This window comes from Lutra lutra, chromosome 12 (assembly GCF_902655055.1).
Source record: "Lutra lutra chromosome 12, mLutLut1.2, whole genome shotgun sequence".
In the NCBI taxonomy this organism is placed as follows: Eukaryota; Metazoa; Chordata; class Mammalia; order Carnivora; family Mustelidae; genus Lutra; species Lutra lutra.
In genome coordinates, this window is record NC_062289.1 from 76,032,157 (window position 1) to 76,057,115 (window position 24,959).

Consider the following 24,959-nt stretch of genomic DNA (forward strand, 5'->3'; position numbering starts at 1 on the left):
AAAGATGGAAAACTATTTTAGGGAAAACTATTATGATGTTTTCAACTTACTTTCACATTGTCCAGCAGAAAAATAAAAAATGTGTTTTGATGTGGATAGAAGTAGGAAGGGAGCTAAAGACAGAAATGAAGTTGACACACAAAACACTGGTCATTGTTAAATTAAGGTGGAGGCTAATAGAATGGATGGTGCCCAGATACTTCCGGAGTAGAAAAATATAAGAGGAAGAAAGAAGAGAGGAAGGACAGAAGGAGAGAAGAAGTGGAACTTACAGGTGATTTGGAAGAACCACTGTTCCATATTACAAAGAAAGAAAGAAAGAAAGAGAAAGAAAGAAAGAAAGAAAGAAAGAAAGAAAGAAAGAAAGAAAGAAGCAAAGAAAGAAAGAAAGAAAAGAAAATATTTTATTCATCCTTCAATGCTCAGCCCAACTGTAGACTCCTCCAGAAAGCCTTCTCTCACCTCCCAGACTGGATAGGGTGTCTCTTTTGGCTTCCACAGCCCCTGAGCTCCCCCATCATTATGTACTGAAACTGCCTGTTGACTTATTTGTAACCCCCAACAAGATTGCTATGAACTAGTTCCCATTGTTCTTCTATGAATCCTGGGTATCTAGAAGGAAAGTTTATAGGATAGAAAGAATGAAGGGATAGAGGGGTAGAGATGGGTGGGGGGTGGAAACATAGAAAGAATGAACAAAAGGGCTCCATCCAACTCCTCTGGCTGGTTCATTCACACCTTAGCAGCTCTGCTTCCCAGCCAGCCAATCCCACATCTCTGAGCTTAAAAACAATAGATCCCAAGCCAACTTCCGGCACACAATCTGGAGCAAATGTTTCATGTCTAAACCCAAGCCAAAAGGCTGGTTTCATTGCTACAGAATTCCATCAACTTCTAGAATAGCAGAATGGAAAGGGAGCTGAAACCCCAGCTGTCTTGGATGCCTCATTCTACACCTGGAACAACAACGAAGGAAAGAGAATATCTCAGGTCATATTCTGATGAGACAGTGAAAGTACTGGGTTTATACTTCTTTACCTTCTTCTCTTCTTTCTTTTTTTTTTAAAGGGAGAGAGAATCTCAAGGGAACTCCTCATTGAGCACAGAGCCCATCATGGGGCTTGATCTCACAGCCCTGAGATCATGACCGGAGCCAAAATCAAGAGTCAGATGCTTAACCGACTGAGCCACCCCGGTGCTCCTATACTTCTTTACCTTCTGATACAATTCCTATAGTGTTTGGAAAGAACAAACTGGATATGTAAGGGGATGAAAATCTCTAATTGGATTGGAGATTCAACTTGGGTTAAACATATTTAAATAAATTTTCAATGCATTCCTTCACTTTTCACAGACATTGCCTCAGTGAAACATGGTACAATGAAAATAACCATTAAAAAAATCCCAGACTTAGTCATAAAAGCACCCAGTTCCTTATGAAAATGCAGTTTTAAGTGAATGGAAATTATCTAACCAGCCATCCAGCCATCCAGCCACCCCTCCTTACATCCATCCAGAGTCATTTACTGAATCCATGATCCCAGATGCCATCAATACAAAGATCAATAGCCCTTGCAGTACAGAAGTCTCAAGTCTGAAATGGAAAGTAGATTCACCAAGTTATGACTGGAAGGAGATTTAAGTGAAGCATCATATCCTCTTAGGCATTAAAAGTAAGGAAAAATGTTTACTTAGCAAAGGGAGCAAAAAGGCTAGCTTAACATTTAATTTCTGGCTATGATAGATTAGCTTTTCTGGATCAGACAGACTAGATTTTCCATAGAAAATCTTCACTTAGCAAAGCTAGAAAAGCTAAGTTTACATTTATAGGCGTTGGAAGGCACCAAAGCAGCCAGGAGTTGAAGGGTCAAATTTTGGAAAGAGAGAAGTATGCTGAGGTGAGCCCGGTACTGTGGCATTTTTCGTCTGGAGTCATTTGCTGGTCTTGAGGAAGAAGAATTAATCCAAGGAAGATACACACTCAGATATCAAGACTTACATATAAAACTACATTAATTAAGGCAATTTTAAATCAGCTCAAAGATGGGCAAGTAGAAAAATGTAAGAGAACAGGGTCTAGAAAATATATAAAATCACCTGATGTACTGGAAGATGACATGGTGGTAAAATGTGAAATATATGATGTCTTTTTAAAATACATACACAAGACTAGTTGGGTATTTATATGCCAATGAATCTTAACCCCTACCTCACACCATAAAGAAGAATTCCTGATGAATTGTATATATAGATATAAAAGTTAAATCAATACACTGTTTGTCAAAAAACACAGGGGGATGTTTTCATAATTTAGGAGTAGGCAAATAAATCTTCAGTGGAATAGAAAAAACATCAACTATAAAGGAAAAATATTCTAAGTTCAATTACATTAAAATTAAGAATTTCTGTTCATTGAAATGAACTGTAAGAGAGTGAAAAAGACATTCCATCAAATGGATGGCTCAACATACCAAGAAAGGACTTATATCTAGAATATATTAAGGATTCCTACAAATTAATAATAATAGTAATAATAGAAGAGAAGAAACCCAGAAGAAAAAACGTAAGGGCAAAAGACTTGATCAGACCTTGCACTGAAAAGGATATCTCAATGAGCATATAAGCACATGAAAAGGTTTCTTCATCAGGAATGTGAAAATTAAAACCAAAAATATGGTTCCTCAAGTACAGATCCTTTACCTCTTTAGTTAGGTTTATTCCCAGGTATCTTATGGTTCTTGGTGCTATAGTAAATTGAATCAATTCTCTAATTTCCCTTTCCATATTTTCATTGTTAGAGTATAAGAAATCAACTGATTTCTGTATATTGGTTTTGTATCCTGCCACATTACTGAGTTGCTGAATGAGTTCTAGTAGTTTGGAGGTGGAGTCTTTGGGTTTTCCACATAAAGTATCATGTCATCTGTGAAGAGAGAGAGTTTGACCTCTTCTTTGCCAATTTGAATACTTTTATTTCTCTTCGTTGTCTGATTGCTGTTGCTAGGACTTCTAGTACTATGTTGAAAAACAGTGGCGAGAATGGACATCCTTGTCGTGTTCCTGATCTCAAAGGGAGGGCTGTTAGCTTTTCTCCATTGAGAATGATAATTGCTGTGGGTTTTTCATAGATAGCTTTTATGAAGATTGAGGAATGTTCCCTCTATCCCTATTCTCTGAATTGTTTTAATCAGGAATGGAAGCTGTATCTTGTCAAATGCTTTTTCTGCATCAATTGAGAGGACCATGTGGTTCTTCTCTCTTCTCTTATTGATTTGTTCTATCACATTGATTGATTTGCGAATGTTGAACCACCTTTGCATCCACCTGGTCATGGTGGATAATCTTTTTAATGTACTGTTGGATCCTATTAGCTAGGATCTTGTTGAGAATCCTGGCATCCTATGATCCTGCAATTGCACTACTGTGTATTTACCCCAAAGATAGAGACATAGTGAAAAGAAAGGCCATCTGTACCCCAATGTGCACAGCAGCAATGCCCATAGTCACCAAACTGTGGAAAGAGTCAAGATGCCCTTCAACAGACAAATGGATAAAGAAGATGTGGTCCATATATACAATAGAGTATTATGCCTCCATCAGAAAGGATGAATACCCATCTTTTGTATCAACATGTATGGGACTGGAGGAGATTATGCTGAGAGAAATAAGTCAAGCAGAGAGAGTCAATTATCACATGGCTTTGCTTACTTGTGGAGCATAAGGAATAACATGGAGGACATTGGAGATGGAAAGGAGAACTGAGTTGGGGGAAATCGGAGAGGGAGATGAACCCTGAGAGACTGTGGACTCTGAGAAACAAAGTAAGGGTTCTGTAGGGGAAGAGGGTAGGGGGTGGGTGAGGCTGGTGGTGGGTATTAAGGAGGGCATGTATTGCATGGAGCACTGGGTATGGTACATAAACAATGAATCATGGAATACCGGAAAAAATTTAATTTAATTTAAAAATGAAATTTTAAGAAAATATAAAAAAATGTGACCCTATCAATATCCACCAGAATAGCTAACATATTTTTTTTAAATGACAAAACCAAGTGTTAGCAAAAATGCAAAGCAACTGGAACTCCCATTCACTGCTGGTGGGAAGGTAAATTGGTATCACTGTCTTGACAATATTTACTAAAGTTGAAAATACACCTATGGCCCAGCAATTTTACTCCTGGGCAAACACCCAACAGAAATCTAAATCCATGCCACAAAAGATGTGTACAAGATGGCCCATAGTAGTGCCATCCATGATAGTGTTAAACTAGAAACAACCTAGGGGTGCCTGGGTGGCTCAATTGGTTAAGCACCTGACTTGTGATTTCAGCTCAGGTCATGATCTCATAGGTTGTGAGACTGAGCTCCACGTCGGACTCTGCATTCAGTGAGGATTCTGTCTGAGGATTTTCTCCCTCTGCCCCTAATACCACTACTCCACTCTAACTCTCTCTCAAATAAATAAATAAATCTTTTTTAAAAACCTAGAAACAACCTAAATGACAATTATCAACAGAGTGAATAAATCATTATTATATATTCCTACAGTGGAGCGTTATAGACCAGATTTTCTCAATAGTGATGTAATTGACATTTTGGACCAGATAATTTTGTGTGGCCAGTTCTGTGCATTGTAGGGTGTATAACAGCATCCTGGTCTTTTACAGTAGAACCTGTCTCTGTTATGATGACCAAAAATGTCTCCAGACACTATCAACTATCTCCTGGCAGAGCTTGGGATGCAAAATTGCCTCCAGTTGAGAACCACAGTTATGGACTACAGAACAAAGAAAACAAGGGAATTACCCCTACATGCAACAATGTGAATGAAGCTCATAAACATAACATTAAATGGGGGTACCTGGGTGGTGCAGTTGGTTAAGCCTCTGACCCTTGGTTTCAACTCAAGTTGTGATCTCAGCCCAGTGTCGTGATCTGAGTTCAGCATGGAGTCTACTTGGGATTCTCTCTCCCTCTCCCTTTGCCATTCCTGATCATGTTCTCTCTCTTTCTCTAAATTACAATAAATAATATATTTTTTTAAAAATCCACATAGTATTAAAAGAAAGAAGCCAGGTGCCAAAGAGTACTACTGGATACTTCCCCTTATATAGAATTTTAAAAAAACCAGTCATATCTAATTCATAGCATTAGAAGTCAGGATGGTGGTTACCTCTGAGGAAGGATGAGGTCATGACCTGAACAGGCTCAAGAAGGTTTTAGGGGCACCTGAGATGATCTGGTTTTGCTTTTGGTAGTAATTAAACGGGTAGGGCCAATTTTTGAAAATTTCATAAAGATGCAATTTCCTGGATGTGTATTTCAATGATAGGTCCATGTCACCAAAATAGAGCTCAATCTGAGAGCCACAGATACTTTAATCCAAATGGTTCTTACACAAACTTGCAGCTAAATTAGATGAGCCTCGAAGCTCCTGAGAGACCCACATATCTACCATCCAAGATCTGGAGTTTTAAGTAGAAAACAGCCCTCCTGCCCATGGAAACCTGTCCAGGACACATGCTGGCTCCAAGGCTGATTCCTGGGCAGAGCCAGACTTCTGGTTCCATTTGCACAGGCCTGGGTTCTGTGGTAAATATGTTTGCACTGACATTTTCATGCTTTCAGTTTCCACTAATCTTCCTAAGATTGATAAAACTGAATAGCACCCCTTTGTCTCAGGAAGACATAAAACCATATTCATGAGAGGTCTGTTCATTAAGTATCTTCAGGATGGATTAAAATGATCCTGAGCTCTGGTTCTAAGAATACAGAGACCAGTAAATAAATGTACTATTGAAATAAGATTAGCTGTGAATGCTTAACCTACTTTGAAAACGACCTGTTTCTAGCACTAAGTACCATCCATTCACATTTGCGTAATTAATGAACTAATTACAAACGCTTCTTATCTAATCATTTAAGCAGGCCTCGTGTGACCCATCCTTGCCTTCGCTTCTGTAGTAGACTAATTGCACTTTCCTGAAAGGCATACAACTTTATTTTAAAAACAATACCCTGTAATTTAGACCTTTTTACTAATTCAAGCCAGCCTCATCCTACATAAAAATCAACGGGGGGCGAAAGGAAGTTGATGTCTAAATCTCGTCCTTTTTAAACCAAGAACAGCAAGCCGAGAGTATGGGGCTGCAAATGTTTACAGAAAGCAAATTTTCCCCCAGAAAAAGGAAAAGTTGTAATGCCATCGTTTAGCCAAACGAACAGCGGTTGTGTTAAATCGGCACCAAAGCAAATGATACATACAACAGTAATTAGCGAAGATTACACAGTAATTAAAATCACGATGATTATGTGAGTGAGAATAATTTATACAATAATTTCCATGCTCACATTGCAATATGGTACAAGTCCAATAGCAACAGCGGAGAGCCATGTTTGGTAATAAATTCAAATCACAGCATCACTAATTACGTGGTGATAGATTGGTCATTGAAATTTAGGGATAAATAAAGTCTCTGACCAGGACACACACAATTTTATTTGGGCTTCCCAAGGCTACTCAGTGGGACCTCAAACACTTGAATATGTTTTTTCTTTTCTTACTGTCCTCTCCTTTCCTACTTTACCCACCTCCCTATCCTTCAACTCTGTATGCATAATTTTGTCCACTCCCATAATTCAGTTTTCCCCTTGGTGGAAAACATTTGCTTTGCTTATTTGTTTTTTATCTACTCATTATTATTCTGCTTCAGGTAATGTATCCCCTTATCCTTTGAGGAAACCCTTCCTCCCCCAGTGTTCCTGTGGTTTGGGCAGGAATAACTCCATCTCCCAGAACCAGGTGAGAACACCAACTTGAGCCTAAGGTAAGAGACTCCTTTGTTCTCCTTATTCATTCTGACTGGTTCAGAACAGACATGTGACTCCCTTTGGGCCAATAAAAGTCAAGCTCAAGATTCTGGTGGAACTGTTTTGAAGAGAGAAGCCCACTTTACTTTTGAACTCTGAGTGGTACAGGCATGAGCTAGAAGATCTTGGCTGCCATCTTGCTACCTTGCAAAAAAGTCAGTGTTGAGAAGAATAGGGCAGAGAGGTTGCTGAGGGATCAAATCCCCATGATCATTTTTGAATCCCTGGGTCCAATAATGCCCGAAGCTAGATCTACCTTTGGTTTCTAAGCTGCATGACATAATACTAGTTTTCATTTTGTACAAGCCAGGTTGAGTTGGGTTTTATGTCATCTATACCCCCCCCCCCCCAGCAAATCCCAACATTACACAGAGAAGTCCTGGAATCTTCATAGATCCAGCCCAGAGTTCAAAACCTCTGGATGATTCGACTTGAACATCCTCAAACACATCAGGTTCAACATATGTAACACTGTTCACTGACACTCCACTTTCACTGGCAAGGGATTCTTTGTTGTGCTCATGGTTTTCTGCTGCAAGTCTGGCTCACTTCCACAGTCTCTGGCACATGGGATTATTAGAACCCAGACACAGGTTTCCCTAGTCCTGCCTGTCAGTATCCCTGCCTCCCAGAACAGCACCACCTAGCCTGGCCAGGGAGGAAGGAAGGAGGGTGGAAGGGAACTCTTGCTTATTAAACACCAAGTTCATGTCAGGGATTCTACCAGCCACTGCTATAGCTGTTATTTCTTCTTCCTGCAAAGGGGATATAAGCCTGGAAAAGGGGTTGTCAGGTGGCTAATAACTTGGGATTGGAAACCAGGTCTACCACACTGCAAAGTCCATTGTTCTCACCTTACCTCTTTTGAAATGTGTCTTTAAGATCTCTGCCTGATCTGGCTTAACACTCACCTCTGCCCTCAGTCTTTATTCTGGGGGAGCTGCTGCCCAGTCCTTGGGTATCCCCCACTATATTCCATCAATGCTGGAGAGAGTCGAACAGTCTGGCAAGTCCACCCATGGTGTTGATATCAGCATCATCCTTCAATCCACACATCTAACTTCTGTCCACTGTCATTCATTTGCTCCATGAATATTTATTGAGTATATGCTGTGTCAGGCACTGTGCTAGGTGCTGAGGTACAAGAAGAAAAGGATAAGATTTGTTCCCTTAAAAGACTCACAACCTCATGAGGGAGAAAGACACCTGAGCAGATAATCTCAGCATTATACGGTGAGCACTATGGGGTCTGTAGGACTATGTAGTCACCTCCTGACCCAGCCAGGGCATCGGGGAAGCCTCCTGAGGCAAGGAATCCATGAGCTGAGTCTTGGAGGATGAGTAAGAGTTAAGTGAAGAAACAGAAGGGTGTCCAGTCAGAGGGAATATCATGGACAAAAGATCAAGGAGGGGGCAAGAGTGTAGTGGATGAGGGAGAGCTATAATCCATATGGGGGACCAAGTATGAAGAAGGGATGGAGGGAATGAGACCAGAAAGGCAGGCAAAAGCCACATCACGTAGGGCACTGTAAGCCTGCTAAGGTCTTGAATTCCATCCTGTTCTATTCCAGAGGGCAGGGATCACCAAAGTTTTCCTGTAAAGGGAAGACGGCAATAATTTTTGGCCTGGAGGCCATCTGGTCTCCATTGCAACTACTCATTTCTGCCATCACAGTGCAGGAACAGTGAAAAATAATATGCAAAATCAAAAACAAAAACGTGGACATGGCTGGTTCCAATAAAACTTTATTTATAAAAACAGGTCAAAGGTTAGATTTCGCCTCTAGGCAGGAGTCTGTTGACTCTTGAGGTGAGATGGGAAGCCACTGCAGCAAGACTTTTACTTTAAAGGGATCAGACGGGCTGAAGTGTAAAGGATGGACTGAGGGAGGATGGTATTGGAAGCTCTTTGTCAGCGTCTAGGACAGAAATGACGGCAGCCTGACTTACAGGTGTTGGCAGTGAGGATGGAAGCAGAGAGAGCCAAGAGTATTCGGAGGAGAGAAGAATAAGAAAGATCTGGGGATCTGTTGACTATGAGGATGAAAGAGAGGGGTTGATAGTCTGAGAAGACCCAGTTTGGGTGGCTTTATGAAGACCCAGTTTGGGTGGCTTTACCTCCAAATGATACTGATAACACAGAGTGGACGGGAAGGCAGAAACTTCCTCCCAGATATGTTGAGTTAAGACACCAGGGAGAGGCCATCTCCTCAGTGCAGACAATTAGATATGATGTCTCCATTTAAAACCTGGGAGAGCTTAAGAGCTAGAGGTTTAGACTGGGGTTTGCCCATTTACAGTGGGGGATGTAAAATCACACGGGGATCATCTGGGATCAGGTAGAGAGCAAAACAACCAGGTGAGGGCATTACCCCATGACCCCCCACATTTGGGGGCTGGGAGTGGGAAGGCAAAGACCAGGAAAGAGGTTTGAGGAGCCCCAAGGAGCAGAAACATCTACAAGGCTGAATGAACAGAGACATGTTTGACACTTTGCTAACTTCTCAGTCCAGAGAAAGACCAAGACCAGAGAACATCCCCGCCCCCTGCCCCATCTGTCCCTTCGGAAGCTGCTGACATGGTGAGGAAAGTTTCATGAGTGATAGTGGCCAGGCTCTCGGTGGCAGGAATGGGGGAGGGTATGAGTGCAGACAGTGTGTGTGGAACCCCACTTTGGAGAAGACTGACTCCAAAAGGGAGGAAAAGGAAGACCACAGTGGGGCTGCAGGGTGAGGAAGAGGGTCTACAGTGAAGGAGGGAAAGCCTGATGTACTCTGAAGATAAGGAGGAAGTGGGGGAGAGGTCCCCCACTTTCACACTTCTCTAGCAAGGGCAGAGGCAGGAGAGGTCAGGCACACGGTGGGGCCCAAGGTGAGCGGACCCGTCCCTGGATGGCCCTGGCACCACCTGCTGCGAGAGGTTAGGAGAGAATCTAAGCCAAGTGTGACTGCTACCACCAACCCCATAAACTTCTTCTCTGGGGACCACAAAGGTAATTTAGTGTCTCCATCTCCAGAAGCTCTTGCATTTATCAGCAGCAGCTGCATGGCTCCTGGACTGTAAATCATAAGGCTTTAGGTGTATTTCTCTTGGGTTGACGGCCCCTTATAAATAATGCAGAGAATGCTTTTATTTTTTTGGCAGAAGACTGCTTTCTCTCTCTCTTCTGTTTTTAAAGTGACCTTCTTTCTCAGTCTAATTTGAAATGTCCAAGAGAATCATTTATTGAGCCCTATGAGGTGCCAGGTGGCATGGGGCTGGGGATACAGGAGTGCTATTCTCTCCTAAGCAGAAAGGACACAGGGATGATCTGGTAGCATCCAGCCAAGTTTAAAGTGCAAAAGCCCTTAGACCCACCAAATCACGCACCCCCGTGCATAAGAGAGTGTGTGTGTGTGTGTGTGTGTGTGTCTGTGTTTTAAAGGCTTACAGGCTCAGAGTTAATACCAAGAAAATGCTGAAAGTGAAAGAAGACGACTTTAATGAAATAAACGGTAGCATGACTTGAAGATCTTTTGCGGGACTGGAAAAAAATGAGACCAGCCTAGGCGTACTGATAAAGAAAGATTGCTAGAATATACTGTAGAGGGAAAGAAGCACAGGGTAAGAATTTATGTGGCACATAAGGTACATCCTATGTGCATTGATATCTTTTAAAAGCCCACAAATACGTTCTATATTCTAGAATATATGTATTATACAACAAATGTACTACTGGTGCACATATGTTTAAAAATCCACAGGAAAAAATGTGGAAGGGTCATACCGAACTGGACAGTAGTAGATAACTTTAGGAAGGGAGCTGAGATTGGGGGCATGGTTAAGAGGATTTTAGCTTTAGGGGTACCTGGGTGACTCAGCTGGTTAAGCAACCAACTCTTGATTTCTGCTCACGTCATGATCTCAGGGCCATCAGACTGAGTCCCCATCAGACTCTGTGCTGGATGTGGAGCATGCTTGAGATTCTCTCTCTCCCTCTCTGGCCCTTACCCCTCCCCCACTTGCATGCATGTGCACTCTCTCTCTCTCTAAAAATATAGGATTTTGGGCGTGCCTGGGTGGCTCAGTGGGTTAAAGCCTCTGCCTTCGGCTCAGGTCATGATCCCAGGGTCCTGGGATCGAGCCCCATGTCCGGCTCTCTGCTCCTCAGGGAACCTGCTTCCTCCTCTCTCTCTCTGCCTGCCTCTCTGCCTACTTGTGATCTCTGTCTGTCAAATAAATAAATAATTTTTTTTAAAATAAATAAATAAATAGGATTTTAGTCTTTTCTGTTATATTTTAAGTTCTTGAAGGGAGGAAGAATTCATAGATGATTTGTGCAGTTAGAAAGAGCTAGAAGGCACCTGAGCTCTAAGCTCAGATTTCCTACAAATTTGGGTAAGATACTTCCCTCTGCAGACCTCTGTGTTCCCCATCTGCATAATGAGCAAAGCGGGTCAGATAATCCCAGTGGTTCCTTCCCACTCAGAAGTTCTCAGATCTTTTTTTTTTTTCCAAGATTTTATTTATTTATTTGACAGAGAGAGATCACAAGTAGACGGAGAGGCAGGCAGAGAGAGAGAGGGAAGCAGGCTTCTTGCTGAGCAGAGAGCCCGATGCGGGACTCGATCCCAGGACCCTGAGATCATGACCTGAGCCGAAGGCAGCGGCTTAACCCACTGAGCCACCCAGGCGCCCCAGAAGTTCTCAGATCTTAAAATTGTAAACATGTTCCAAGGACAGTGCTCAAAAATTTCAGGGCTTCCTGCCGTGTGATCTGGCACTCAGTAGGCATCTTCTGGATTGATGCTGAGTGTTGAATGATAATCCTCATGCAGTTTTAATATTAAGAACAGTTGTTTGCCAGTAAAATTTGCAGGATAAATGTCAGAGAGCCATGGTAGTGCAGGAAATCCAAATACAGGCTTTGGAGGGATTTGAATTTGGGCTTGAAGACTGGCTTTTCTTACCTTCTGTGGGACACTGATCAGTTACCCACCCTACATGAGTCACAGTCCGTGCTGAAATGTGACCTCAACTGGGCTCCACACTCAGAAATCCAATGTAGGGCTTCATCTCACGACCCTGAGATCATGACCTGAGCCAAAATCAGGTCAGATACTTTACTGACTGAGCCACCCACGTGCCTCCTCAACAGACATTTATTGAGCACCAACTGAATGCCAGCCCCTGGCAGGCAGACCTAAAGAAAACAGACAAGGAGCTTATGGTCCCTCCTTGCCTGGTGCCCCATCACTGTACTTGGTGCAGGCACCACTGCTCTGAGGTGTACTGGGCCAATCCTGAGGACTTGGAAAAGGAATAGGGAAGGAAAGGGGGCTAAGCTCTGGACAGGGCTGCCTGCAGGTGCCGAGGACAGACTCTGTCCAAGGCACAGCTATAGCAGTAAGGTAAGGCTGTGGGGCTTAGATCCCTCTTCTGTCACATGGGGGTAATGTCCATCTCCTGGGGTTCCTCTGGACATCAAGTAGATACCAACACTAACAAAGCAAATTTTCTTGAACTTGTTCTAGGTGCTGGGGGTGCTGAGTGCTGAAACATTTGTGCATCATCTCATTAACCTGACAACAACCCAGGGTTATTCACAAAGAAACATGCATAGAGAAGTTAAGAAATCTCTCCCCAAATCTCGCTGCTGTAAGGGAGCCAGCGGAGGGGAGAAATCCACCTGCTGTGAGCTCAGCCCATGTACCCAAATCCCCACAGACTCCCATCCCCCACTCAAATGGGTGACGAACAACTTAGAGCATAACCGGAAGGCTAAGGATCCTAATCATGCATGCTACCGCAGGCATGCCTTGGAGACGTTCGGGCTCCATTCCAGACCACCGCAATAAAATACCTCAAAAAAGCGAGTCAAATTCATTTCTGGGCTTTCCGGTGCGCATAAAGTTCTGTTTGCACTATCCTGTCGTCTGTTAAATGTGCAATAGCTTTGTCTTATTAAAAAAGCATAATTAAGTACGAACCTTAGTGAAAAGATACCTTGTTGCTAATAATGCTATCATCTGAGCTTTGAGTGGGTCATCTTGTTTTTGCTGGTGGAGGGTCTTGCCTCCAGGCTGATGGCTGCCGACGAATCAGGGGTGGCGGCTAAAAGTTGGGGAAGGCTGTGGCAGTTCCTTAAAATAAGACATCACAACTTTTGCCATGTCAATGGACTCTCTTTCATGAAGGCTTTCTCTGTAGCAGGTGATGGTGTTGGATAGCATGCTACCCATAGCAGAACTTCTTTCAAGATTGGAGTTTGTCCTCTCAAGTCCTGCCACTGCCTTATTGATGGAGTGCGTGGAACATTCTGAATGCTTTGTCGCCATGTCAACACTCTTCCAGCATCCTCACCAGGAGCACTTCCCATCTCCAGACACCACCTTCTTTGCTCATCCACGAGACACAAGTCCTCACTGCTTTGAGTTTTCTCAAGAGTTCTGATCCCATGTTTAGGCTCCACATCTAATTCTAGTTCTCTTGATTTTCCTACCCCATCTGCAGCTACTTCTTCCACTGAGGTCTCGAACCCCTCCAAGACCTCTACAAAGGTTGGAATCAACCTCTTCCATGCTCCTATTAACATTGCTATTTTCACCTCTCCCTGAACCAGGAATGTCCTTAAGAGTTATCTAGAATGGTGAACCCCTTCCAGAAGGTTTCGTTTACTTTGCCCAGACCCATCAGAGGACACACTATCTATGGAAGCTCTAGCCTTTCAAACGTATTTCTTAAATAATAAGGCCTGAGAGATAAAATGACTCCTTGGCCCACAGGCTGCAGGAATGGATGTTGTGTTAGTAGGCAGGAAAACAACATTAATCCCGTACATCTCCACTCTATCCGAGCTCCTGGGTGACCAGGTGCACTGCCAATGAGCAATGGTACTCTGAAAGGCACCTCTTTTTTTTTCTGAGCAGCAGGTCTCAACGGTGGGCCTAAGATATTCAGTAAACTGTGTTGTAAACAGAGATGCTGTCATCTAGGCTTTGCTGTTCCATTTACAGAGTGCAGGTGGAGTAGATGCAGCATCATTCTTTAGGGCCCTAGGGTTTGCAGAACAGGCAGTGGCTTCCAGTCAGAGGCACCAGCTGCATTAGCCTCTTATAAGAGAGTCAGCCCATGTTTTGCAGCTTGGAAGCCAGGCACTGACTTCTCCTCGCTAGCTACCAAAGTCCTCCATGGCATCTTCATCAGATAGGAGGCTCTTACATCAACACTGAAAATCCGTCATTGAGTGTAGCCACCTTCATGAATGATCTCAGCTGGAGCTTCTGGAGAACTTGCTGCAGCTTCTACATGAGCACCTGCTGCTGCCCCTTGTGATTCTGTGTTATGGAGATGGCGTTTTTCCTTAAACCTCGCGAACCAACCTTGGCTACCTTCAGACGTTCTTTCTGCAGCCCCTCACCTCTCTCAGGCTTCAGAGAATGGGAAGGAGTCAGGGCCTTGCTCTGTGTTTGGTTTCAGCTTCAGGGAGTGTTGTGCCATGTTTGATCTTCCATCCAGACCATGCATGCTTTCTCCAGATCAGCAAGAAACCTGTTTATTTTCTTTATCAGTCGTCTGTTCCCCAGAGTCATGCTTGTCATTTCCTTCAAGATCTCTTCCTTTGTGTCCAGCATATGCCCAAGTGTTTGGCACAAGAGGCCCAGCTTTTAGCCCCTTGGAGCTTTTGACATGCCTTCCTCACTACGCTGAATCATTTCTAGATTTGATTTAAAGTGAGAGACGTGTGATTTTCCCATTCCCTTGGACACTTAGAGGCCCCCGTAGGGTTATTAATGGGCCTAATTTCGATGTCGTTATGTCTCAGAGACTAGGGAGGCCCGAGGAGAGGGAGAGAGATGAGAGGGACGGCTGGTCAGAAGAGCAATCAGAACACACACATTTACTGATCAAGTTCACCGTCTTATATGGACATGTTATCCGTGGTGCCCCAGACTAATTACAACAGTAACATCAAAGATCATTGATCACAGATCATCATAACAAATATAATAGTAAGGAGAAAGTTTGAAATCGTGCAAGAATTACTAAATGTGACACAGAGAGGCAGAGCAAATGCTGTTGGATAAATGACACTGACTGAGTCAACAAACCTCTGGTTTGTAAGAAATGTGATATCTGACCATGCAATACCATGAACACAATAAGGTGAGGTATGTTTGTCCAACTGTTAATTACACAACTCAAATATTGTGTTAATGATCATTCCCATCTGGTTACAGCCACCCCCAATGCTGTTTCTGTTGCCTTCTACACTGGCTGATGGGGAAAAACAGGGGTATGTATTTATCAGGAGAGAAAAAGTCCTCATTCTTTGGGGTTCACAGAGGAGATGGCCCTTTCTCCATACAGGCCTTTGTTTTTAATTAAGAGCAGTAATCAGATAATCTTGCTTTAATTAACTCCCCAGATGCAGCCCCACTCTTAGAGCCTCTGATATTTTCAACGTCAAATTTTTCAGCCTAAGATTATCTGCAGGCATGCGTCAGACATTTGCCATTTGCCGAATATGCCCAAAAGGTTAGCGTGAACTTCCACCCCCTTCTTTTTGTAGAGACAGTGCCCCCACCTCCTTCAGAGCACACACATTTCAAGTCAGGAAGGGGTTGTCTGCATTTGTTCCTTGAGTCTGGGACTTCTTTTTCTACTTTATCACATTGGTTCTTCTGTTATCACAAAAGCAGTGTGCATTTCATCTTAATTATGCATCTGCTTAATCCATAATTTCTGATTTGTGGCCATTAGCTCCTAATTACAAGAGGGCTGCCCTTGAAAAGGAAAACCAAATGAGCTGAGAGAAATGAAGCTGGCAGAAAAACAAGAGTGAAGATGGATTTAAGTCCTAAACTAAGAGTGGCTCCCAAGGCCCGGTTGTCAGAGGAACCTATTGTTGGCAATCCTACAGATCTGCAAGAGTTTCATCTCAATCCGTAACTGAATCCATCTCCCTCTGTGGTGGGGAAATTATAAAACCTTGACATTCAGAACAAAACTAAATCTCTGAGGCAGAAATCATCCAGCCTAACTGTCTTGATACTGATTTGCCATTAAAAAAACTCCAAAATACAGAAATACTTAAATGAATAGATTTACAAAAGAAAACTTTAAATCCAGAACAATCTATAAATTGTAGACAAGTAGGACTTGCTTTAGATAGAAGGCAACTATAATAAATCCACAGTTATTTTTAAAAATGTTCACCACATGCTATTTAAAAATCATCCAGAGAACCATGCTTTAGGGAGGGGGGCATCAGATCCTCATCATTTCAACAGTTTAGAGCAGTAAACAGAATTATATTTCCTGTTGCCCAGATAAGGAAATGAAGGCTCGGAGAAGATAACCAACCTGCCTAAAGCTGTTCAGCTAAGAAGTGGCAGGGTCATAGCTCACACTGTCTGTGGCCATGTTTCTCCTTGCCTTAGCTGGAGAAGATGGAAGACATGAAAAACAACCTTCAAAGTATGTGATTCTTCAAGCTACCAGCCATCCAGAGGCAGCAGGGACATACTCTTACCTGGAGCTGAGGATGGGGCTACTGCTGGCTGACTGTCGAGAGGGGGTCCTCATGGTATCTGTACCCAGGGACAGAGTACAACTCAACCAAGACTGCAGACTGCCCTCTGGCTGGGAGCTGAGGACAGAGACGTTATCTCTGGAACCAAAAGACAGGATGCCGTCAGCACGATGACAACCACAGTAACAGCAATAACTAGATAGTCACCCCTAAGCTTCAGCCAGGCATGTGCTAAGTGCTATATATGTAAAAACTTCATCAGTGCTCAGAGTACCATCCCTGAGAGGTGGGAGCCAGTGCTGTCCCCATTACATAGGTGAGAGTAACGGGATTTGAGGAGGCCAACTTGGATCTTGCCAAGGTCACCCACTTAGCCAGTGATGAAGTTAGAATGCAAACACTGGTCTCTGTGATTCCAGTGCCCATGATGCTAACTGCTGCTCTTCTTTGGGGAGGTAAATACTCTGATACAGATGTTGAGACAACTCTGATTTTATAGTAAAATTTGGCATTGAATTTTACACCAAATGACATGTCCATGGACTATGTCAAGGATTAACTCTCTGCCTGCCCTAACCAGAATATCTTTATAGACAGAGACTTTACTTTTATGTTCCCTAGTTCTGAAATAAGGCCTTGTGTGGGCCTGTCATAGATGTGGGTACTCAATGATTATTTTATTTTCTGGTTTATATACTCATACAACTGTATCTATTGATATCTATACCAATATTGATATGTATATCATTATCTTTACCTATACCGTTATTTGTGTCTGTCTATAAATTCATTTGCTTGTTTATAGAACACTCTATGCAGGGCACCAAGGGAAGGAGCTGTAAACATAGAACCTAACATTGACCCTGTCCTCAAAACTCCATCGTAGCAGAGTACACACCTATAGAAATAAGCATAAAATAAAGGTGAAAATTATCAATACCACAGAGAGGGACACAAAGGAGGAGGATAAGGAAGGAGCATTGTTTTACTCCTTGGAGACATAAGGGAAGGCATTAAGTAATGATAGTTGAGTCACAACTTGTCTGAAGGTTCAGTCTTGACCATGAAGGACCTGGAGAAAGGAATTTGAACTGGAAGGAACAGCATACACATAGATATGGAGGTTGGAAAGGGACAGGGCATGGATGATATGGAAGAAGGAGTCCTAGATAGAGAGGGAAGTAAGGATCAGATATGTGTGGGTCTCAAATGCCAATCTATAAAGTCTATTCTGAGGCAATAGGGAGCCATTGAAGGTATTTGAGGGGGATGGTGGTAGGATATGTCATGGGCTCCTCTCTCTCTAAAACAAGTTGCACCATTCAATATCATGTCCCCAGTGCCATATGTTATGACCATGGAGTCTGAGCTATCATGGGCATTGCCAGTAATTCTCCAAGTGGGCATGAATGTTCTCTCTGCACACTGGACACAGAGAGCCAGGGGCTGGTTCTTGACTTTAATGTTAACTGTTCAGTTCTCCTCAGGGTTAACTTACATCTCTTTTCTGCTGCTGCTACAGTCCACTGCTGTCTGGACACTAGAAGGAGACACAAAAAAGAGCCTGTCATTCTTGTGCTGCCAGGGGAAGAATGTGGCCTTTGGTGTCAGACCAACTTGGGCTTGAGTCCCATTTCCAACCTTTGCTGCTGTGTGATCTCAGGCAAGTCACTCGCCTTCTCTGACCCTCTATATTCCTTCGTAAAATGTGTTTAGGAATGGGGCTGAGTGGTGGAGCACATGCTTCCTGTGAAGCGAGATAACCCCTATCAAGATCTCAGCATGGTTCTTGACAAATAAATAGTGTTGCTTAAAAGGCAACAACCATTATCTCTGCTCTTGCTTTAGGACAACCCGTACTGCTATTATTAACAGCATCATTACTGTCAACAGCACTGTGTTTGCCTTATGTTCTTTGTGAGTGCTAGCAAATCAGACAAGAGGGCAGGAGTCCAGCTTTCCAGGGCTTTCTGGGAAACTCCAAGACTAATTACAGGAGTAGCTATTCTGGAGGGAATGTCCCTTCATTCAACAAATACGCTTTCCACAAGATCTCATCTAACCATCCCGCCTAGGTCCATTTAGGGAACAAGGAAACTGGCACCCTTGTTCAAGGTCACACAGCATTGAATCCCAGGTCTGTAAGAGCTATTAACCTCATGCTCTTAACCAGAAAGTGGATGCCCAGTATGCAGGTGTAGGCACCAAACCATGACCTCAGATGCCTTAGATGCCTGAGACCTCATTTGAATCCTAGGTTCACAGGCCAGGGCCTCCCAGATTTATTCTTTGTGTGGAATCCTGGAGGATTCCTTCCTTAGAAAACGTGATCACTTCTCCAAGGGATGTACCTGTGTCTCTTTGGTCCCTACCCTCAAGGGCCGGTCAGTCTCGGGGCTTCTATTCATAACTGTCTGTCCCCACCACGACTGCAAGAGGCCCTTATGAACCAAGAGCATGTCTTATTCATCCTTTTGGCCCCAGGGCTCAGGCCAGACCAGATTTTCTCTCAGATAATGCTTTGAGAATTCAATGAATTTCAGCCATGGGCCAAATCCAACTGACAGATATCTTTATAAAGTTTTATTAAAACACAGCCACAGTGACTCATTTCCATTTTGCCCATGACTGCTTTTGCTCTACAGTAGCAGTGTAGTTGCAAGAAAGATCACAGGGCCCCCCAAAAATAACATACCACTTAGCCTTTTTTTTTTAAATTTTTTTAAAAGATTTTATTTATTTATTTGACAGAGAGAGATCAAAAGTAGGCAGAGAGGCAGACAGAGAGAGGAGGAAGCAGGCTTCCTGCTGAGCAGAGAGCCCGATGTGGGGCTCGATCCCAGGACCCTGGGATCATGACCTGAGCTGAAGGCAGAGGCTTAAACCCACTGAGCCACCAAGGAGCCCCCCACTTAGCCTTTTAAAGAAAAGTTTGCTGTGTCCTCTCCAGTGTCAGAAAAGCAGCTTTTCTGAATGATTCTAGGAGAGGAAGAATAACGACCCCCCAGAGATGTCAACATCCTAATCCTCGATCCCAAGATTGTTATGTTCCTGTAGCTGACTTTGATGATAGAAGGGTTACAAGTCAAGGTGTGTTAGTATTCTCTACCAAGTGGAAAAGGGAAGGAAATTCAGTCTCCCCCTAGAGTCTCCAGAAGGAAGATATCCCTTCTGAAACCTTGATTAGCCCAGGGAGATCAGATCCTCCTTGGGCTTCTAATCAACAGAACCATAAGGTAATAAAATCTGTGATGGTTTAAGACACTAAGTTTGTGACAATTTGCTATGGCACCTCCCCGCCCAAAAAGGCAATAGGACAAATGTGTCTTTGATGAGTGACCTTGAATCTTCTCAGGGATCTATGTGCCAAGTGTTGATGCGGTTTTTAACCAACTTAAGAACACCACTTCATGAACTGAAACCATCCATGGGAATAGGACCAAACTCTGATCCTGCTGGAGACCTGGGTCTTTCTATGGCTCTGCTGGGTGGGGGTTGTGGACAGAATAAGAGACGGAGGGAAAAGGCAACCAAATCCTAGAGGCCTCTCTGGGTGGCCCAGCCTCCCCTCCTTCCCTGTCTGGGATCTCAGTCTCCCCATCTGTGAATTAAAAAAGTTTAGGCCATGAGCTAAGGCCTCGTCCAGCTTGGAAAGAGAGCACTTGTCATTAAGGGAGGAGTCCTGGGGCTTATTTCTAAGGATCTCTCTTTTTTTTTTAAAGATTTTATTTATTTATTTGACAGAGATCACACCCACAGGTAGGCAGAGAGGCAGGCAGAGAGAGGGAGGGGGAAGCAGGCTATCTGACGAGCAGAGAGCTGGATTTGGGGCTCGATCCCAGGACCCTGAGATCATGACCTGAGCTGAAGGCAGAGGCTTAACCCACTGAGCCTCCCAAGCACCCTTCTAAGGATCTTTTATAGGATTATGGAACTTCTACTTCTGCTTCTCTGAATGCACACTGACTCAAATTTTAGCCCAATACCTGAGAGTTCATGGTATCACCTAGACCTTAAGCCTGGACACCCCCTCCCTTGAACTACTTGGGCATAGACCCCAGGCTAAGGACACTGGTTCCAGCTGACCAGAGAAACTAAGGATGTCCTTAGCCAAGGAAGCTAAGGACAAGACCCTTGGGAAGCAGAGGGGTTCAGTGAATAGGGTTCTATCTTCTAGAATGTTGATTGAAAAAAAAGAAAAATGGGGGCACCTGGGTGGCTCAGTGGGTTAAGCCTCTGCCTTCAGCTCAGGTCATGATCTCAGGGTCCTGGGATTGAGCCCCGCATCGGGCTCTCTGCTCAGCGGTGAGCCTACTTCTCCCTCTCTCTGCCTGCCTCTCTGCCTACTTGTGATCTCTCTCTCTCTCTGTCAAATAAATGAATAAAATCTTTAAAAAAAAAAAAAATGAAGACACCTGTGGCCCAAGCCATTGCATTGTAAATGGTGTGTCTTAATAGAGAGGCTTAGTTATACCCAGAATAAGTTTTCTCATGGCCATAGGCTGGGAAAATGAGCAAAGGCTGGTGGCAGTAGAGGTGGGATTTGGGCATGTTGTGGCGGCGGGGGGGGGTTTGCTTCAAGCCCATTTCCCACCCCAGGATTCCAGGACTCTGGATTAAAAGAGGCTGTGCTCACAGGTCCCTAATAGGTGTCCAGGAAACCTAACCTCTCCACAATCCTAAAGCAGCTTGCCTTGAGCTCTGCAGTAGCGAAGCTCTTTCTGACATACTTCATTTGACTGAACAACAATCTTTAATGCAATCCAGCCCAGAAAAGTCTTTAATGGGAGAAGATCACTAATCAAAGCACATACTGGTGTTAATTTGTGACCCGCTAGTCACCCTGGCTGATTCCATACGTGTGAGCCCCATGGCTGAAGTTAGCATTTAAATTCATCCCCTTCTGAAAGGGCTCTCCCCTCACCCCAGAATAAAGAGGCATTCACTTTGAGATGTCTTCTCTCTGCTCCTTCCCACCCACTTCCTGCTGTCCCCTTTGCTATGTGCCCCAGAGGCTGATCTCTATGGGCCACATCCATGGGGCCACCCATGTGTGGCCAGTAGGGAATTAGGATAGCCACTGGAGGGGAGGAAGGAAGAGAGGAACCTGGAGTATTTATTCTACCTACTGCTTCTCCTGGCATTGGCTCTAGCCCTCAACCAAAAGCCAGAGCTCCCCCTGCCCAACAGCCCTTGCTGGATATTCCCGGAAATGGCTATGAGCCCCTGAGTGCTGTACCATGTTTGGTGCCTCCTACACAGGGCCCATATCTTTGCAAATAGTCCCTTTATTAGACCCCCTCCTTTGGGACGTGTCTGGGGCTCCTGCCAGACTCTGACTATTGCAATAGCTAATCTCAGTGCTGGTTTCTGCCTTCACAGAAAGCACTGGGTTTTCTGAGCCTATATATATATATATATATTTTTTTTAACATATATATATGTGTGTGTGTGTGTGTGTATTTTTTTAAAAATGAGAAATGAGCAGACAGCAGGCGTGACCCATCACTGCTGTATCAACGATTATACCCTTTATCACCACGTGGGGAAAAAATGGTGAAGAATCTAAAGAAGCAATCTTGTAAGAGCCTAAGATTATCAGCAATCCTTATAAGTGCCTTCCAAGCCCGTGACTCTGGAAGAGAACCAGCCATGAGAAATAAAAAGATATCAGTATAAATGCTTCTTGAAAATAATCCTACATTTCTATAGACATTTTAATCTGTGTACCGGTTGCTTTTGCCTGTGAACCCATGTCACTGAATTTTCACAGAACTGCTGAGGTTAAAGTCAAGGTCTGCTGGGCGTTCTGCTTGTCAGCTTCTGATCTATTACCATCCAGGCTGAGGGTGGTGCCTGGCCCACACCCCATACCACCCGCCATCTTAGAAGGTCTCAACAAAACAGAGTATGTTTAAAATAAAGATGCTGGGTTGAGGAGGGTTTCTGGAAACCACATCACACCTTATAAAATGCAGAAGGCACGTAACAGCTTTACCTGTGGTGGTCTACAGCTTGGAGGTAGGGGGAGGGGAAAGGCATTCAGGCAGAAACAGGAGTTTTGTTTGGCGTGATCCTAAGACTCACTGAACCAGATGGGTAGAAATCCCCACCAGAGTGACTTCACAAGTCACGGATTATTATTGGTCCTGGTAGACACTGGAGTTTGTGCACCATGGTCTAGAGGCCTTGTGTTCTGGGAAACCTTACAGGGGCTTCCAAGGGTTTAGGGAAAGAGCCTGAGTAGGGAGACTTGACCTTGAACCTTCATCTCTGTACTCCATGCTAAGCTAGAATTTTCTATAAGAGTTTATGCTGGTGTAAAAAAAGGGGGGGGTGAGGAGGGTTCCACTGGTAAGGGAGTTTTAGGAAAAGTAATGTGAGCAGTTCCAAAGCCTGCCCTCCTAGGTAGCAGGAAGCTTTAGAGACTGGCCAGAGTCTGGGCCCACTGATAAATAAATCAACTCAGAATGATGCCCTCAGTGGCAGCGGCCACCTGTGGTGAGACCCACATCTTCCTACTTATCCTACTACAGCCTAATTTTATTCCAGTTAAAAGGATGTATGTTGAGAAACAAACAGCTTATATGCAACACAGCAACAAAAGACACCTTTCTAGAGCATTCGATTCTGACCGGGCCAGCTGGAATTGATGCACTCTCAGCTGACCTAGGAGTCAGAGGTCATCCGTTGACTTCTTCACACTGCCACCCTCCTGCACCCTAAACCCCCGGAAAGATGACAGGCAGAGCAGTGCAGACCCTGAGCCAGGCATAGACAAGGCTTTCAGCTGAGGCATCCCTCCCTCCATGAGTAATGAGCATGCTCCGGGCCCCAGGGGACCAGCTTAAAGGATTTCCCCATTAATCTGCGAGGATTGATGCCATGATCTAAGGCACAACACAGAGCCCGAGTGCAGGATGGCATGTGTTTAAATTCCACCACACGGGCCACCTGGCTTTCTGAACACGTAACCGCGTTTCCAGCCTGGAAGGCCTGTTACGCTCGGATCTAATTCCCAACATGGGGAAATGTGACTTTTCATAATTTGAACAAGTCTCTTAAAAAACCTTACCTCCAGCAGAAACACCACACATACACTCTCTCTTGCTCTCCCCCCAGGGTGGGTGCGAGTCCTAATTGAGAGCTCAGTTTGGAGAGGTACCTCGCTGAATCCCTCGGGCTCCCATCCAACCCACAGACATACCCCAGATGACGAGACAATTAAGCAGAAGTACAGAGTGGAGCGGAATGGGAAAGAGGACAGGCTCCTACCAGGGGTAGGAGCTGGGGCTCTGCTCTGGACGGTGCCTCTGCAGCCCAGCAAGGCATGGATTGCCTTTTATTGCTGAGAATCAGTTTAATTGCAGTGCAATTAAATGCGTTGAGACTTCTTTGCGGGCAATTCTCCCCCCCCGCCACCCCCACCCCCCCCATTCTCATGCTACGGGGGAAATCTCAGCTCTGCATCTCTTTTGAATCCAAGTTAGAGGGCAGCGAGTCAGGACAAAGTCCTCCTGAGACAGAAAATTGTGAAAATGCAGACAGGAAGCTGGGGTTCAGGTTTTCAGAGGGGATTCCCAGGGACCCGAGGTCTGGAGCTCAGAAAAGCTGGATGGGTATGAACAAGAGGAAAGAGGTAAAGGTACCTCCTGTCAAGGTGAAGGTGAGGGCAGGGTCCCTTTAAGGCTCAAGAGGAGCACCTATAAGCTGAGACCGGAGTGATGCCTGTGACCCTCCATGACCTCACCCCCGGGATTTCACTCCCCACGCAAGAAGATGCTCCCTGCTTCTGCCACACCTTCTGTTCAGCATCTACCCACACCTCCAAGCATGGGTCCTCTGCCTCTTTCCTATTTTGTTATTTTGATAACTTCCATTTATTTCATTGATAATGTTCATGTATTAGAAAAGCGATCTGAACACCCCAAAATCAAAGAATCCAGTTAAAGGTGGGCAGAAGATACAAACAGACATTTCTCCAAAGAAGACATACCAAGGTCCAACAGACACATGAAAAGATGCTCAACATCACTTATCATCAGGAAATGCTTATCAAGACCTCAATGAGCTCCCACCTCATACCTGTCACAATGGCTAAAACCAAAAGGACAAGAAACAACAAGTGTTGGTGAGAATGTGGAGAAAAGGGAACCCTCGTGCATTATTGGTATAGCCACTGTGGAAAATGGTAGGTAGGGTCCTCAAAAAATTAAAAATAAATACCCTATAATCCAGTAATCTCACTACTGGGTACTTACCCAAAGAACATGAAAACATTAATTCAAAGGCGTACATGCAACCCTTTGTTTATGGCAGCATTATCTATGATAGTCAAATTTTGGAAGGAACTCAAGTTTCCATCAATAGACAATGGATAAAGAAGCTGTTATACACATGTATACACACACACACACACACACACACACACACACACACACACACACACTGGAATATTACTCAGCCGTCAAAAAGGATGAAATCTTGTGATTTGCAATGACATGGATGGAGCTAGAGAGTATTATGCTAAGTGAAATTAGTCAATCAGAGAAAGACAAACACTGTATGATCTCAC

At 44.0% G+C, this 24,959-nt stretch overlaps 1 protein-coding gene across 1 annotated transcript in view; it reads right to left on the reverse strand.

Moving 5' to 3' along the window:
• The window catches only part of MYO18B (myosin XVIIIB), a 254,335-nt gene that overhangs the window by 11,697 nt on the left and 217,679 nt on the right, over positions 1-24,959 (reverse strand). The window contains 2 exon segments of the mRNA XM_047697085.1: positions 16,385-16,522; positions 17,883-17,924. Of these exon segments, the coding sequence (XP_047553041.1) occupies positions 16,385-16,522; positions 17,883-17,924 (180 nt within the window).